Source organism: Gorilla gorilla, chromosome 8 (genome assembly GCF_029281585.2).
Source record: "Gorilla gorilla gorilla isolate KB3781 chromosome 8, NHGRI_mGorGor1-v2.1_pri, whole genome shotgun sequence".
NCBI lineage: Eukaryota > Metazoa > Chordata > Mammalia > Primates > Hominidae > Gorilla > Gorilla gorilla.
Window position 1 is genome coordinate 100128513 of NC_073232.2, and position 18169 is coordinate 100146681.

The 18169-nt window shown below is 35.7% G+C and overlaps 1 protein-coding gene across 7 annotated transcripts in view; it reads right to left on the reverse strand.

Annotated features, from left to right (window-relative positions):
• Positions 1 to 18169, reverse strand: part of ATAD1 (ATPase family AAA domain containing 1) — an 88519-nt gene that overhangs the window by 47239 nt on the left and 23111 nt on the right. For 3 of the 7 annotated variants that reach the window (XM_019035315.4, XM_063709764.1, XM_063709763.1), the window contains exons 1-2: positions 18082 to 18166; positions 14340 to 14514 (exon numbers count right to left, since the gene is read on the reverse strand). In XM_019035315.4, the coding sequence (XP_018890860.1) occupies positions 14340 to 14501 (162 nt within the window). In that variant the 5' untranslated portion in view covers positions 14502 to 14514; positions 18082 to 18166. Of the gene's footprint in view, positions 1 to 14339; positions 14515 to 18081; positions 18167 to 18169 lie in introns of those variants that run through there. The other 4 variants (XM_019035318.4, XM_019035317.4, XM_055353213.2 and 1 more) reach the window with 2 other exon arrangements.

The window sequence follows — 18169 nt, forward strand, 5'->3', positions numbered from 1 at the left end:
AAGCATGTCATGAATGGTCTAAGACACAATAAGAGGATTTATTTAAAAAAAAAAAGAACAAAGGAACTTTTATATAATTAAAGGGAAATTAAAATGGTCTTTCTAGAGATGATCGGACTTGATGTAAAAAAAATTATGTCTATATATATATATACACACACACACTAAATCACTGGTTAAAACAATGAAATTTTCTTAAGTTATTGATTCACGTTTAATAAATTATAAGAGATTTTAATTTTTTTCTAACCCAAACTTCAACTTTTATTGCATCTCACTGTTTTCAGTTTTCTTTCTCCTTTTAAAGGGTGTGAAATTGTAACACTCTCTTTCAACTCATTTTCAGCTCATATAAGGTTTTTTCCTCGAGTTCTGTTTGTTATGGCCTGATGCTAACAATGTTTTCATGAATATCCAAAGGAGATGTTTTCTTCCAACATAATATTCTGGCAGTGCAGGTCTTTTCTGTTGCCTTTTAGTAACTGGTCTAACAGATTTTATGGTTTATCGAAACAATTCTATGCCATTATGATTCAGTTTGGTTTGCTTGGGGAAAAAACTGAAATTAAAAAAAAAATTTTAATTAAGGTTATTAACGTTCATGTATCTTTCTATATGTTCAAAGTACCTGTGCCATTGAGTTACATGGCTTTGATTTCTGGGTCTAAAAAGGACACCAAGTCCTACTAAATCATAAACACTGACAGCAATTAAAGCCTCATCTTCAGGCTCCGTAGAAAATGCCAATCAAAATAAACTGCATTTCTAAAACACAAGGCCAGAAATTAAAGCTATTCAACTCCTCAAGGCCCAGGGACTATCACAGAAGAGGCGGGCATGTGAAATTGGAAGGCCCAATTTTGAGAGAGAAAATAAGTTCAGCTTCTCTATAAATTAATCATTCATATCAAAGGCACACTAATGCAAAACCAACGTATGGGCCCCTGTGTCAGATTAACAAGGTTTTGTTGAAGCATGAACTGACTCCTTAATAAAGGTTATAAATGCTGTGAAAGGCTTAAGGAAGTTATATCTTATGGTCAAGATTAAAATTTTGGAGACTGTTTATAAACTTTTAAAAATAAATTGAATTGGCTTCATGCTGTTTTTATTAGGCCTTATTGTTTGGAGAATTAAGTCTCCTCTCTCAAAGAATGAAGGTTTTCACCTTCTTCTGAGTTATCACTTTGGTGAAATGAATGACTTATTTTACAATGACCTGTAGTATGAAGTTTTTTAAACCTTTGATATTTGACAAACTTTCCAAAATCAAATGATAAATTATGTCTTTTTTTGACCTAATTAATTCTTTAAGACATTAGGTTCCCTATAAAGTTCAAAAAATGACATAATTTGGCTTATTTAGTAAAAAAAATTACACAGGAAACATTTTCAAATAAGAAATGGTGTTTGGTTTTCTTGGTCTGTATTTGTAGAGATGTTATTAGTATGTGTCCTAAAATTATGAGAAACTCCTATAATTCTGATATGACTTAATGTACATTATCAATAATAATTATAATTATTGTGTGCCACAGAGGTAACAAATTTCCTTGTCAACTGTGTCTTTGACTCTGGCTACCCTAAAACTTTTGTCATCCATGGACAATTGTTACCTTCTTTTGGTCCTCTTTAGAAGGTGGTTTTATAATCAGCTATAAAACTCTAACAGGTGCTCTTGAATGCATGTTTCTGATTGGAGATTGTGACATCAAAATAGAAGAAAAACTTCCAGGACTCACAGAGAGCTGGAACATCCATGAATATCAAACAGAACAGGAATTAACTGCATGGACTGAATTAACAGAAGACTGAAGTTATCTTTTTGACTTTTTGCTTAAAATGTTGCTGATCCTTTGTTTTGTTTTTTTCAAAGAAACTTTTCTTTTGCACTACTGACAGCTTCTAACAATTCAGTAGACTCCTATGAACAAAATTTGGAGCATATTTGTTTCTCTCTACCTGATTTCTCTAGAATTTGGAAACTATTTGTGAGTATTCTTAATTTATGGCAATGCAGTTATTTGCATAAGTGCAATAAGAATCTGTTTTCATTTGTAACAGGACACAATTGGAGAAACTAGTTATTTTACCAAGGCTTTGACTGGAATGGTGTGCTTTCCTTTAAGGAATCAAACTTGACTTACAGAGCCAAGGAAAGCCCCTTGGGAAAACTGGCCTCACACCTTATCTACACAGTCCCTGTACAGGGTTTCTGACCTGTTGTTAAGTAAAGAATGTCACTTTCTGACAGGCCCAGGAGCCCCAAGTTTATCTTGGAATCAAGAGGAGAGGAATTCACCCAATTCACAGGTATTTGATGGTACAAATCCATGGCTGGGCTTGGCTTTTAAAAAGTCTTACCTGAGATTATTTCTATGGAACAAAGTTCCATCAAAGCCAATTTAAAAGCCTATGTAGGCAGGGCGCAGTGGCTCATGCCTATAATCCCAGCATTTTGGGAGGCCAGGGCAGGCAGATCACCCCCGAGATCCCGCCACCGCACTCCAGCCTGGGTGACAGAGCAAGACTATGTCACGAAAAAAAAAAAAAAGCCTATGTAACAAAATAATTATTCTTGCTGCACTATATACAAACAATCTGGCCAATTAGAAGAAAGCAAATCAGTCCTACCATAATTTGTCTTTAGTGAAAATGAGAAACCGGAGACAGAGAAATTATGTTTCAAAAACTATAGTATACCTGTTGTTAGATTCTAGTCCTGCCTAATATTTTTCAATTTTTATTATTTTCTATAGTTTAGACAGAATGCAAACTTTTCTTGGCTACAAGTCTTCAAAATAATGTTTTCAATTTCTTTCCCTTCTTTTTTCCCCCATTTTTCCTAATTTGGAGTCACTGAAAACTAAGCTGTGCTTTCTTAATGCCCTAAGAACTGAAGCTAGACACTTAAACTTCAGAAGAAAAGAACAGCAACTTAGTTACATACATCAGCCAGTTTAATACCTGCCTACTGACATATGGACTTCAGGTAATGTGGCCTATATAAATTTTCCAGGATTTGTTTTTTGTTGTTTTTCTCCCTTCCTCCCTGTTTTCTCTTCACAGGACATGAGACTTCACAACCAGCTAAAATTGAGCTTTCCTAATAACTCAGGACCTATCCGTCAAGGAATAAACCATCCTAGTCATGAGAGATCAGACGAAACTTGAGACCAGAGACTCATTTTCTTCTAAATATGCTTTCTCCAAAAGATTTTTTAAAAGGGAGGAAATGTGAAAGGAAAATAAATCTTGGAGACCCCAAATCACTAAGCTAAAGGGAAAAGTCAAGCTGGGAATTGCTTAGGGCAAACCTGCCTTCCATTCTATTCAAAGTCACCCCTCTGCTGAGATAAATGCGTATCTGCTTGCCTCTTTTGGAGAGGCTAATCAGAAACTCAAAAGAATGCAACCATTGGTCTCTTATCTACTTATGACCTGGAAGTCTCCTCCCTGCTTCAGGTTGCCTCACCTTTGCTTCCAGCTGGACCGAACCAATGTTCATTTTACATATGCTGACTGACGTCTCATGTATCCCTAAAATGTATAAAACCAAACTGCTCTGAACACCTTGGGCACATGTCATCAGGACCTCCTGAGGCTGTGTCATGGGTGCATGTTCTCAACCTTGGCAAAATAAACTTTGTAAATTAACTGAGACCTGTCTCAGATATTTGCGGTTCGCAGTACTATGGTGCTCTTCTACTATGCTCGTGTAGAAAACAATACTGCAGAGTTTTTTCTCCTCTGATTCCCAGCTCCTATTGCTTTTCTTTCCTCATCACTTCTATCTACTCCCTTACCTACCTAGGCAACACTAACTGCTTGTTCCTTACTGACTCCTATCTCAATTTTATTTACTTCAGCTTCTCAGTCTTATAAGACTCAGCTCCAGTAAATCTTGGGTTTAAAAGCCACTTGACTGGCAATGGAGTTCACAACAGCTTTCTGGGGTTAACAAATGTTAGCTCTTCCAAGTTGGCATTCTGTGATAGCTGCTCTTAAAATTCCTGGCAGTTGAGAGTTCCAAGTTTTTAAAGTTTTTTCAGTATACTCCTTCACAGAAAACTTCAGCTCTTACTTCTCTCAAAATAACAGAAATAGTTTTCAAGGCTACAGTGTAATGATAGGACTAACAATAGGAAGACATTAAGTTAAATAATTAACGTCATAGTAAGTCACTTTCTGTGTATAACTCGTGTATGAAATCTTTCCTGGCCCTTGATGACTACTAAACCACAATTTCAAGAAAATTATATAGTCTAATTATTATTATTTTGAGACAGGGTCTTACTCTGTCACCCAGGCTGGAATGCAATGGTGAGATCTCGGCTCACTGCAACCTTCGCCACTAGGGTTCAAGCGATTCTCCTGCCTTAGCCTCCCAAGTAGATGGGACTACAGGCACCCATTACCATGTCCACCTAATTTTTGTATTTTTAGTAGAGACGGGGTTTTGCCATGTTGACCAGGCTGGTCTTGACCTCCTGACCTCAGGTGATCCACCTGCCTCAGCTTCCCAAAGTGCTGGGATTACAGGTATCAGCCACCATGCCCAGCCTATGTAGTCTAATTAATATGCTAAACAAAATACTGTATTTATAAATTCCCAAGACAGTTAACACATATTCATCCTGCACTTTAAATCTATTAAAGTACACATCTCAACTAACTTAACCCACCCTTTCATCAAAAACATAGCTTATCAAAACTCTTCTACTACATCTAAATATGATCCAAGCAGCAGTATGTGCCCAGAAAAATCCCAGTCCCTGTACAACACCATGTTGAAACCATCTCCTCTCTCATTACCAATTAAATCTCCTGCCTTTCACAAACTGAAGGTTTTCCTGGCTTCAAGTCTAGAAATTTACAAATACATTGTTTAATCCAACATAACAGTATACTTCCAGGATACTGTTTCTGATTTGATGCAACTATGTCATCTTCTACCTCTCATCTCAAAACCATATTGCCTTTAAAATCACATGGGGCCCACTAATTATCTGGTATACTCAAAGTGTTCTACATCTAAGCTTTTAGATTCAATCCTCTTTCATTCTGACCACAAAAGTCACACCTTCCTCCTCCCACATTCACACCTGATCCTTGCCTTTAATGTGTATTCTAATTCCTTAATTCTTTTCTATTCTCCAACTAAATTATCTCCCATCTGGTAATACTTAACTTTCTAAATGGCCTGAATCACACAGTCATTACTTCAATGATGTGCTCCTTAGAAATCCTTACACTTCTTGTTATACCAGTCAGCTCCATCCCCAATGCCAATTTAACACTACCATTCACTCTATCTGCCACCAAGTTGCTGAGTAATGCTTGAGAATAGTAACAAAACAATTGAGTTCCCAATAAATTCATGCTTTCTTCAACCATGCCCTAATATTTCAAAATCCACAATGATTTAATCTCATTAAATACTGATCACATATTTACCTAAATAGGCCCCCAACCTCCTCCACTCACTCACTTTTAGTCACAATCTCTCCCCTTCATGCTACTAAAAATAAAACAACTCTACCCTAAAAATGTTCCCATAACTACTGACCCCAATCCCTCCCGATTCTTCTGGGACCTTCCTCCATCTATAAAATATCCTTTTAGGCAGCCCCTCTCTACCTCCTCCTCCTCCACTAACCTTTTCCCTTTTTTTTTTCTTCTTTTCCCCCAACTCTAGAATGACCATGTTCTTTTACCTCAAATTATACTTGCTGCCTCCACCAAATGGAAATTACTCTCTCCAAGCTTAATTTCACTAAATTTACTGATCACTTTCTTAGATCATATTCCTCATGACCTCTTCTTCTCCTTGACCATTCTATAACACGTTTAAAATCAATTCTCTTTTGCAACCTTCTCCTTCTTTGGCTATGGTGACTTTATGCAAGTGATTCCCCAGACAGTGGGAAAGAAGTGAGAAGAGGTATAACCAAATAATCTCTGAGGTTTTAAAAAATTATATTTGCCACCCTACAAACTTCCCCAAATTCTGATTATTTCTTTGCAGAACATAGTGTTTCAGTTGACAATCACTGCCACAGTGAACCACTATGACTGTCTGCAGTACTCTGTATACTTCAGATGTATTCAGGTAGAAAAGACTATCACCAGTACCCTAAACATCATCTTGGTTTTATTCTCATTCCTCTGGTCATTTTTTTTTTAAGTTCTTACAGTGCTTTTACTAATAACTAGGTAGATAAAATAATATCTTAGACTGTTTAGATGAAGTATAAAGAAACACAATATAATCAATACCAATCCAGGTTTAAGAACAAGAACATTATTATTATCTTTCAAGTCCTTCGGTGAGGCCCTCTCCAGATACAGATCTTCTCGTCTCCCAGAAAAAAAAAAAAAAAATCACAATCCTAAATTGAAATCATCTCTTGCTTTTCTTTAACTTAACCATATGTTTGATTCCCTAAGGTTTAGTATTACATGTTTCAGAATGTCTACATGGGATCACACTATATGTACTCTTCTGTGACGTTTTTATCTCACTATTTCTTAGAGTTGTTGAGCATCTGTATTTCATTCACTTTTCTCCGCAAATATTATGCTCTGGCATGTGCAGACCAAAGTATGTCACTCTGGCATAAGAATTATTTTGAGTTGAGGGAAATTTAGAAAAAAACAGATACAAGAAAAGCTGTCTGCCCTACTCCTACTTGCCTAAAAGCAATAAATTCACAAAGGTGTCCCTCCTCTTCTCTTTACGAGGAAGGACGAAAGTTAATCAAAGGAGACAACTTTAGACACTTAGCCAGAGGAATCTGCATAACAAACTTTACCAACTAGTCTTCATCTACCATTAGTTTCCCAGAGTTTGCTGCCCCTAGAGACTCCTTTTCTTTTGTCTGATCGCTTCTTTAAAAATTTGTTTCTTTGCCAAGATACTATATACACTCAAGTTCTAACCAAACTTGTGAGTTACTCATCTCTGGTACTCCTATTGGTTGCATGCTTGATACATGTTAATAAACTTGTTTGTTTTTCTCTTGTTTATCTATCTTTTGTTATAGAGGCCCAAATGAGAATTCAGAAGGATAGAAGGAAGTGTTTTTCCTCAACTATATGTGCATATACCAACATTTATACAAATATTCAGATTGGTTCCTGCTTTTTTCCATTACAAGCAGGGCTGCTATGAGCACTCTTGTATGTATCTCCTGGTTCTTCGATATATGCCCAGAATAAAACTTGTGGATCACTGACTATGCACATTTTCAACTTTACTAGATAATGCCGAACTATTTTCCAAAATAGTTATACTAATTTATATTCCCAACAGCAATACTTTTGTTCCTACTGTTCCACATTCTCTCCAGCACGTTATTGACAGACTTAAAACTTTACAACCTGGCAGGGGTGAAAAGTTATATCAATTTGACTTTAATTTGCATTTCCTTGATTCCTAATCAGTTTGTGCATCTTTTCATATGTTTATTGACCACTGGAGATTGTTCTTTTTTAATGTGTCTATTTAAGTTTCTTTGCCCATTTTTCTATTATTTTTTCTTACTGATTCATGTGCATTCTATATATGTCCTCAGTACAAATCTTTTAAGTTATAAAAATAATAGGAAACACTTATGCAGCACTGTTATATTTTACATTATATATTTAATTTCAATAGCAACCCAACAAGGTAAGTGCTATTATTATTTCTTTTACAGATAAGAAAACTCAAGACCCAAAGTAGTTAAATAAAACTTTGTGTTTTAGGATTGCCTTCCCTATTTATAGACTTTTGTTCTTCCACATGAATTTCTGGAAAAAATACAACAAAATGAAAATCTGCCAGTATTTTTGTACTGATGTTGAATTTAACTAAACTTTCAATAGTTTTATAATTTTCTCTATGAATGTGTTGTATGTCTTATGTTTGTCCATTGTTTTATATTTTTGATGCTACTATATAATGCTTTTTTTAAATGACATTTTAAAACATGATGGGTATACAGAAACAGCTGATTTTCGTATACTGATTAAATCCAGCAAACCCATCAAACTTTCATGAATCCTGATAGCTTGTAAACATTCTTTGGCTTTCTATGTAGATTATCATATTATCCATTAATAATGACTGTTTAGTTTCTTCTTTTCCAATCCCTACCTTTTTGACTTAGGCAGTGGCTAGTAACTCAGTAAAATGTTAAACAGAAGTAAAAGTAAACAAAGAAGTAAACAAAGTAAACAAAGAAAAGCCAAAAAAAAAAAAGTAATGAAAAGTAATGAAAGACAACAGGCTTGCTCCTAATCATAAAGAGAATGTTTCCAATTCTTCACTATAAAATACATTTGTTTTAGTAAATGCATTTTATCAAGTTAAAGATCGCCTGAACCCGGGAGGCGGAGGTTGCAGTGAGCCAAAATCATGCCACTGCACTCCAGCCTGGGCAACAGAGCAAGGCTCCGTCTAAAAGAAAACACAAAAAACAAAACAAAACAAAAATAACACTATGTTCTGTTCCCATTTTATTAAAAGCTTTTCTAAAACCATGAATGAATGCTTAAGGCCTTTTCTGCATGTCTTGGGAGAATCATACAGGTTTTATTCTTTAACCTGTTAATGTTGCATATTATATTGATTTCCCATCCCTTAAATGAAGCCAGGCTTAAACTCCTGGGATAAATCCAACTGGTTGCATTATATTTTTTCTATATTGCTGAATTTAACTTGCTGACATTTAAGATTCTTATACCAATTTAGAAGGGAGAGAGAGAAATTACAGACTACTATAGGTTTTAGAACTGTAGTTATGCTAGCCTCACAAAAAGGTTTGGAAGTGTTCCCTCGTTTCCTATATTCTAGAAGAATTTGCATAAATTGGTTATTATTAATTTGTTCCTTAAATACTGGCAGAATTTGCTATAAAGTTCTATGGGCCTGAAGTTTTCTTTATAAAAAGATATTTTCACTATTAACTTATTTCATAGTTATGGAACTAACCATGTATTCTATTTCTTCTTAAGTCAGTTTTAGAAATGCATATTTTTCTAAGGGTTTACCCATACCTAAGTTCTCAAATTTATCGACGTAACAGTTGACCCTTACACAATACAGGGATTGGGATACTGACCCCAACACACTCAAAAACCCATAGAGAACTTCTGACTCCCCTCAAACTGAACTACTAAAATAGCCTACTGTTGACCTTATCACTAACAGAAACAGTTAATAACATAGTTTGTATACTGTATTCTTGCAATAAAGTAACCTAGAGAAAGCATGTTATTTAAAAAATCATAAAGGGAAATATATTAACTTCATCCTCGTCATCTTCATGTTGAGTAGCATGAGGAAGAGAGGTTGGTCTTTCTGTCTCAGGTTGGCAGAGGTAAAAGAGGTGAAGGTGGAAGGAGTGGCAGGAGAGACGGGCACACTCAGTTGAACTTTCATTAAAAAAAAAAAAAATCTGCTTATGAGTGGACCTATGCAGTTTAAACACGTTGTTTGTTGTTCAAGGGCCCACTATAGTTATGAACAGTCCTTATTTTATTTATTAATTTTATTTATTTATTTATTTTGAGATGGAGTTTCTCTCTTGTTGCCCAGGCTGGAGTGCAATGGCACAATCTCGGCTCATTGTAACCCCCGCCTCCTGGATTCAAGCGATTCTCCTCCTGATTATCTGGGACTACAGGAATGTGCCACCACGCCCGGCTAATTTTGTATTTTTAGTAGAGACAGGGTTTCACAATGTTGGCCAGGCTGGTCTCAAACTCCTGACCTCAGGTGATCTACCCGCCTCAGACTCTCAAAGTGCTAGGATTACAGGTGTAAGCCACCGTGCCTGGCCCTTGTTTTTAATATCTACAGCAATATTAGGCCTTTTTTGTTCCAGGTAGTATTTTATTGGTAACTTTTTTCTTGTCGGTTTGACAAGTCTTGATTTTATGTCTTTTCAAAAAAACAATTTTGGGTTTTATTGATTTTTCTCTACTGTATATTCACTTTCTATTTCGTTAACTTATGTTATTATTTCCATTCATTTCATTATTATGTGCTTTCTTTTACCCAGGAGTCATTTTAAAATATTTCATACTTTCCAAACTTATTTTTCTAATGATCTCTACTGTACTGCACCATAGCCAGAAAATGTTAATAAATATGCTACCAATATTATGAAACTTGAGATTTGCTTTATTATCTAGTATTCGGTTTATTTTCACAAATCATATGTGCTTCAGATATGTATTTTGCATTTATTTTGGGACAATATACTATACATGTCCATTTTTTATTTAAATCTTCTATATCCTTAATTTTAAAAAAATCTGAACAGTTATTAGGTGTTAAAAGTTTCTCACCATGTTGATGGAGATGTCTATTTTTCCCTGTAGTTCTATCATATTTTTGCTTTATGTATTTTCAGGCTACATCAATAGTTACACACAAATAGAAATGTTATATTTATTGGTGAATTGGATCTTTCATCATTTATGTAGCAAACATTTTCTCCAATATCTTTGCCTTACAATTTCTTTTTGCCCAGCCAGTTTTCTTCTTATATTTGTGTGGTACATACATTTTCCATCTTTTTACTTTCAACCTTTCTGAATCTATATTTTAGACGTGTTACTTCACCCAGCATATGGCTTAAATTTCTCTCTTTAAACTATTCATCTTTAAAACATTATGTCTTTATCTTTAGTTGAAATACTACAGATAGCCTTTTGGGGTTCTAGATTTATAGGAGTATCATCTATGAAACTACCTACTTTAGATTGGCCCTATGTTTTGTGTACTGAGCCCCTCTGAAATCATAAAAACAGAATTCAGCAAATTCTCTCAAGGTATAGGCTGGCAATCAAGTTCACCTTAGCTTTCTGAAATTTTTGCCTTAAGTTTTTAACCTGCATTCTTTACTTTGTTGATAGCTCATGAATGCCTTTAAGATTTTTAGGCCAGACACGCTGGCCCACACCTGTAATCTCAGCACTTTGGGAGGCCAAAGCGGGCAGATCACTTGAGGTCAGGAGTTCAAGACCAGCCTGGTCAACATGGTGAAACCCTGTCTCTACTAAAAATACAAAAATTAGCCACGTGTGGTGGCACACTTCTGTAATCCCAGCTACTCTGGAGGCTGAGGCAGGAGAATCACTTGAACCCGGAAGAAGCAGGGTGCAGTGAGCTGAGACTGTACCACTGCACTCCAGCCTGTGCAACACAGCAAGACTCCATCTCAAAAATAAATAAATAAATAAATAAATAAATAAATAAAACAAGATTTTTAAAAAATTATCAAGCTTCTTTAGCTGTTTTCAGCAGAAGTCAGTCTTGTTACCCATACTGACCTATTCACTCTTCACTGGCTGCACATCATCTTTCTATACCCTAAAGAAAGGAAATGTATCAAGGCTTACGCTTCAGCTTACGAATTATGCTGCATTACACCATCTCTTTTGGAGACTTCATCATTCTTAGTATAGTCATTACCATTTATTATAGTGACAATTACATTAGAATTTCTCAACAAATATATGTATAAATCTTGATGGTGGTGAGGGGAGATGGGGAATAATTTGGGAAAAGTTCTACAAATGATATCTACACATACAGGAATAACCATATGGCCTACTCTATCCTAGGTGAGACTCACTGCTCTAACGACTTCAACTACTTATAACCATCTATAAGGAAATATACCTCTGGATTGACCTTTTTTCTGAGATTCAGACCTGCAACTTTAATTGCTATATGAACATTTCCTCCTGAATTCCTACCACCAACACAAACCCAACGTGGCCAGATCAAATGTCATCTTCTCATAAATTTGCCCTACCTACCAGTTTCCAAACCTCTATAAAAGATATTACGAGTCTTTGAGGTATCCAGACAAATCTTTGGTTTGTTTTTAAGATGTCCTTTTCCTCTTCCCACATCATCACAAAGTCCTTCCTGCATTCATTTGTGTTAGTCTATTTCACTCATGTCATTCCTTTTGTCACCCTCTTATTCTAAGTCTTTGCCAGGAATGTTGCAGTCTATCACCAACAGATCTTGCTTCTAGTCCCTCTTGACTCCTATTCCTTCTGCATACTACTATAAGGTGAATTATCCTTAAAACATTGTATATCACCCACCCATTCAAATATATTTAATGAGTTAAGCCTACAGAAGTCTTCAATTGGTCAACAGCATATTTATTTATTTTTATTTTTTTTTTGAGACGGAGTCTCTCTCTGTTGCCGAGGCTGGAGTGCAGTGGTGTGATCTTGGCTCACTGCAACCTCTGCCTCCCGGGTTCAAGCAATTCTCAACCTCCCGAGTAGCTGGGTGTGCACCACCACGTCCGGCTAATGTTTTGTATTTTTATTAGAGATGGGGTTTCACCACGTTGGCCAGGCTGATCTCCAACTCCTGACCTCAAGTGATCTGCCTGTCTCGGCCTCCCAAAGTGCTGGGATTATAGGCGTGAGCCACCACATGGCCAGTCAACAGCATGTTTAATAGCTGGTCAGAGATGTAGGGAAGAGAAGAGGAGGGGTAACCAAGAAGCTATAGCCGTTGGCCAAGCAAATCCCATTTCATCCTGAGTGTCTTAAACACTGGTAAATTACTGTGGAATGGGATAATGCTAGAAGCAAAAAGTATCCCTCCTTTTCAGTTGATGATGGATTTTAAAATGCTGTGTATTTTTTATCAGCCTCAGTCCACCCAATAAAACAAAAAGGACCAAAGAAGGAAAAAGTAATGCATTGTATTTAAAACTGTCCTTGCCTACCCTAGAGGCCAAGCTCTTTCATGAAGCCATCTTCAACTACCACAATCACTGGTGACTACTATTTTCTCTAAGAGCCACAGTTTCTGTCTACACTACTCAATAAGCAACTGGGATATGCTACTTACTATTATAATTTATATTATCATGAACAAGTCTTTTCTCCCTATCATGGGCACTATGAAGGACATAATATCTAATATTTCATATACCTGATATTTAGAATAATACTATACACATAATTTTCAATGAAGGCTTGTAGTACTTAGCATCTATATTTAGCTTTCTGTATGTCTTCTATATGTGTATTCCAGGAGTTCTTAGAAGCCAAGGGGAAAAAAGGACAAAATTATCTTTAAAAGTCACACCTCTGCTTTTTAAAATGCTGAAACGATGTAACTTATAATATTTTGACGTCATACTTAAACTGACTTTCATGATTCAGGTGGGAGAAAAAAACCCAACACTTAGGTTGACATATGGATATACTCAAACTAGTTTTTCTTTTTTTTTTTTTTTATTCTACCCTGGTCAGACTTCCCAGAGACTTACAAATAGGCTGATAATATCATCTAGAACTTCAGTCAACTATTTTATAATAAAATTCAAGCAAAAAGTTCAGAATTCTCCAAAGTGCCTTTCAGATATATACTTATTGCAGTGTTTATAAAATTGTGGTTTTCACTTTTTACTGATTTAAGGGCTAACATTGTAAAACAGTCATTTATTTACATCCCTATTTCCCACAATAGCCTATAGCATTTTGAAAGAACAAGATTTATTCATCTTTTTCTTTGGTACCAAGTAGTTGATAGGAACTCAATAAATGTTTATTGAATAAATCTGTCACAACTCACAAGACAGATCTAAAAATCCATGAATATCCTATTCAATTATTTTAAGATAAATTATGTTATTATACCATAAGATATTCAATAAGACATAAATATTTTAGTTATTAATTCTTGTTTAAAAAAAAAGAGCCAGAAGGGAAAAGCCACCTAACACCACAAAAAATCTGTAAGACTCCTTTAAGGTTTTTATGTTTTGATGACAAACAGAAACCAATCACCTTTAAAAGGAAATGAACACAAGAGGCAGCAGATAAAAAGTTAAAAACTACAGCTTATATTAATAATCAACAACTTTTACAGCAATTCATTAATTAGATTTTAGTGTAGCTTATAAGTTTAAGACTGAGAGCGTTTCAGTATTATCCACATTTCAGATGTCATACACAGCAAAAGGCATATCATTACTGAAGATAAATATTTTGGGTTAGCCTAAAAACTTTTATCTAGATCCTACCTTCAAAGCTGACAAAAATATTCTAATGAAGATGTTCACAATATTTTATTGTTTATTCATTTTTCTTCTGATAAGTTGTTTATATAGTAAAAAATGACTTGAAATAATGTCATAATAAACTAGTACTTTGTAAGAGTAATAAAACTATGAGTACCAATACATTTTCATGTGGGTCTTACACAATTTCTCATTAATTTGTGAACTCTAACAAATTTTTAGTTTGAGGGGAAAATACTTGTTAGCCACAAGAAAAATGATCTTCAAACATTTCAATCATACCTGTTTCTGAGCTTCTACTTTTTGCTTTCTGGTTGGATCAATTGCATCTACCATCCATTTGATAGTAAAGTATGTCACTGCACCAAATATTGTCAAACGGAAAATTAAACCAACAACTTCATTCCGACTCAAAGGACGAGAAAAGGCTTCAGCATGTACCATCTTGATTGTTAACCTTAAAAAAAACAAACAGAAATGTCACTAGGTAATAACTATACTTATTAAAATTGTAAGACTAACAAAGTAGCTTAAACTAAGAAAGAAAAACTAACTTCTAGTCAAATTAAAATATTACCTACCTTAAAAAAAGTGTTTCATTTTAAGGAGAAATGGATTTTTAAATGTTAAGTAAACAAATACATTTAAAGCTCCTCTTGCAAACTAGAAGTAGACTAGAAATTAAGATTTATTTGGTAGTAGAATTAATCATTTTATTTGAAAAATACAGTAAATATCTTAAGGTATTTACTCAAAACAGCTTTAAAGAACTATTTCAGAGTCTAGGAAAGTATCAACTATAACACTAATCCAACTGAAGAAAGGCAGCCCAACAATACTAATGTGACGGTAAGAATTTCTTCTATTAACTGTAACATATACCAGGTAATTTTTGAGTGAAATTCAAATTGTGAACTGACTCACTTTTTCCTCATACATACTTTTAAAGGTTTTCAAGGCCTGCTTAAATTTAAACATGCCATTTCCTCAATAATAAGTGGTATTAATTTTTTTGAGCCACACTATTGTTCCCAACAACCCGGCTAAGTAGGAAGCAATAGAACTTGGAAAAATCTTGAACTGAGACAACTACTACAAGAATACAGCACTCACCCAAGCTAAAGAGAAAAAAAATGAGATAAATGTGCCTATTTTTGCATATATCCCTGAACAGCTACATCAATCAAAGCTAGGCTTACAGAAGACATACACTCCTCTGTCAAAGGCAATAACTACCCAGAAGAATAAGCTTGTTAGGGATGATATGACTATCACATTTTGGGAGATAGGATCTCAGCTTCAAATACGCCATTATACTCTCAGCACAGGAGGGTGCTGAATGCTATGGGATATATAAGAAAAAGAGAATATATATTTGTACTCACATAAACATGAAAAAAACAGAATTTGTATGGCTCAGCAGATAAAAGTTAGGTACTGCATAGATTAATATCCACGGTCCTTCCAGCTCTAAAATTCTCCTCTCACTACTATTAAATTAAAGAGCCTCTTCACCTTCCTCCCTCTAGAATAGCTCCAAAAATTTTTTATTTCCTTTTATACACCTCACCTCCACTCAAGGATATATACTCCTTCTCTCTAATCAAAAGACCCCAAAGTATTTCCTTTATACATTTCCCAAGCATTCAAAACTATTCTAATCTAGAATCTAGCTCCAGAGTCAATTGTAAGCATTTTCTCTTTCACCTCTTTTCAAAGGGACTCTATAAATAGCTGGAGTCACTACCATCTGAAAATCCCACATATATTTTCCCTTCAGTGTATCTGTCTAGTACCCTGCATGGGCCATTTACCCTCATTCACCTAGGATTAGTCAAATTCTATCCTAACTTCAAAAATCAACTTTATTTGCTCCATAAAGCCTTTCAAATCACATGACTCTTCTGTATTATTCATTTCGCCCTATTACACTATCTTAAAAAATGTCTTGCTTTTAATTATTATTGACCTTTTGAGATATCTACTCGACTAGAGTTTAAATCCTTATAAACAAGATGTATATCTTATCTACCTTTATAACTGTCACACACACAAAACAGACGTTTATAATTGCCACACACAAAACAGAAGCTATTCAAAAATTATCTGTTCAACAGATAAATTGTAACTGAAGGAAATCTCCCATTCAATCATTGCAACAGTCACTTCTGAAGGATTTCCAAAAGGTTCCACATTTCTCCACTAGGAGCCATTCACTTCACAATAATTAGATTTAATTTAAACTTAACAACTAAATAACTGAAAGCCTTCATTTTGGAGGAAGAAACTTTGGCCTAGGGATGGTAAGTGACTTAATTCATTCAATTTGCATGTACTGAACATCTATATATGACGCCCACTACATACTGGATATACAATAATTGTTAAGATATCACCACTTTATTCAAAGAACACACTGTCCGGCTATTATATTAATTATAAAGAAAGCAAAAGAAGCCAAAAAGGAGAAGGCACCTAACTGAAATCTCTCCTCATGGAACAAATCAAAGTGTGCTATCTTCCATCAGCATGGATTCCAAAAAAAATGGGTTACACAATATTTCACTTCTCATAGGAAGTAAAAAACTGACTTTTCTAGTCTTTATTCCACAAAGTTGAAAATGCAGTTGAAACGTGTTATATCACTACGTGGGGTATACTCACAGAGGAAAATAATTTAGACAAGATAAGGGTTTTATTAACCTAATCTGTGAAAAGCAGTGGCATTCCAGTAAAACGTTTTCGTTTTAGAGTTGGTAGTGATAAAACTGTCATCTATTGGATATTCATTGAACTACATGAACAAATTAGGGCTGTTATGAACACATCCCAGTCATCAAGATAGTAACAACTTTTAATCCCATAAAAGGTCAAGACACAAAACCCGTTTATATCCTTCCCAATTCTGAAATTTTTAATGTAATAAAGATTTAGGTCTACTAAGGCCACTTGTAAAATAGTAGTCTACCTTTTTAAATTACTTCAAAATCCTTCAATGAAACTGAAACTTGTTTTGTAGACTGTAACTATATATACTTTATTGTACACTCACGTATCATTCATTTGGTATTGATATACCTAAAATGTAAGGCTGTTACAGCAGCAATACCATCACAGCGAACATACAATAAAAGCTGCATGTGCATACAACAACAGGGAGTGTATTTCAATCCTGTATAAACATTAGGTTCAACAAAATGAATACACAAATATGTACATATACGATGATAGTGCTGTATGCAACTAAGAAACATCCTAAAACACTATAACCTAGAGTTATTTGTTAGGCAAATATGGTATCAGGTCGTTTCATTTTAAGTTCTCCATTTCCGAGTGGAAAACCGTGAAATCGTACTACCTCATCTATGAGCAATTTATTGACATGTATAGCATTCATAGCATAGCATTCACTGTAGTATTTCTCTCCTAATTCATTGCAGTATTTCACAAATCGTTTCTCAAACTCAAAAGTCCCAGTTTTGCAGCCATAAAGGCCCTACGAATACAGCCTATGACAATGAAGGCCTGCCAATCTTCACAAAGAGGGCAGGTTATTATTAACATCACCATCTTTTGTGAAAGCGTGCCCGGCCCTGAAGAACCACCTTCGATTTTGCACAAGGTGGTGGCCGCGCCTGTGCGACAATCAGACCTGGTTCATTCCAGCCGCCTTCGTCTAGGTTCGCCTGGTTCTGAAGTCTTCCGGGACGACCTCAAACCCCCACAGTGACCAGGATGCCGACAAAGATTCCCTCGGGAATGGCACGAGTCTTGGGGAACAGCTAAGCAGACCCTAAGGGCCCAGGCCGGGCCGGACGCCAAGGCGAGGCCCGGGACGCCCTTGGAGGTTAATCCTCTAGATACGAAGGGCTGCGGGGCGCCTGGGGGCGGCACTGAAGTAGGGCGTGGGAGAAGACCGGGGTGACCTTTCCTCCGGGGGTTCCCAGGTCCAAGACGGTCCTTAAAGGACCTCAGAAGGATACGACAACCATCCCATGAGGCCCCACGGGAACCAGCTACTCACCCACGGGCAGAAACAGCAAGAGCAAGTGCCCTCAGCCGGCCTCACACAGGAAGGAAACGCAACCTGGGAGAGAACGCTTCCGGCGGGA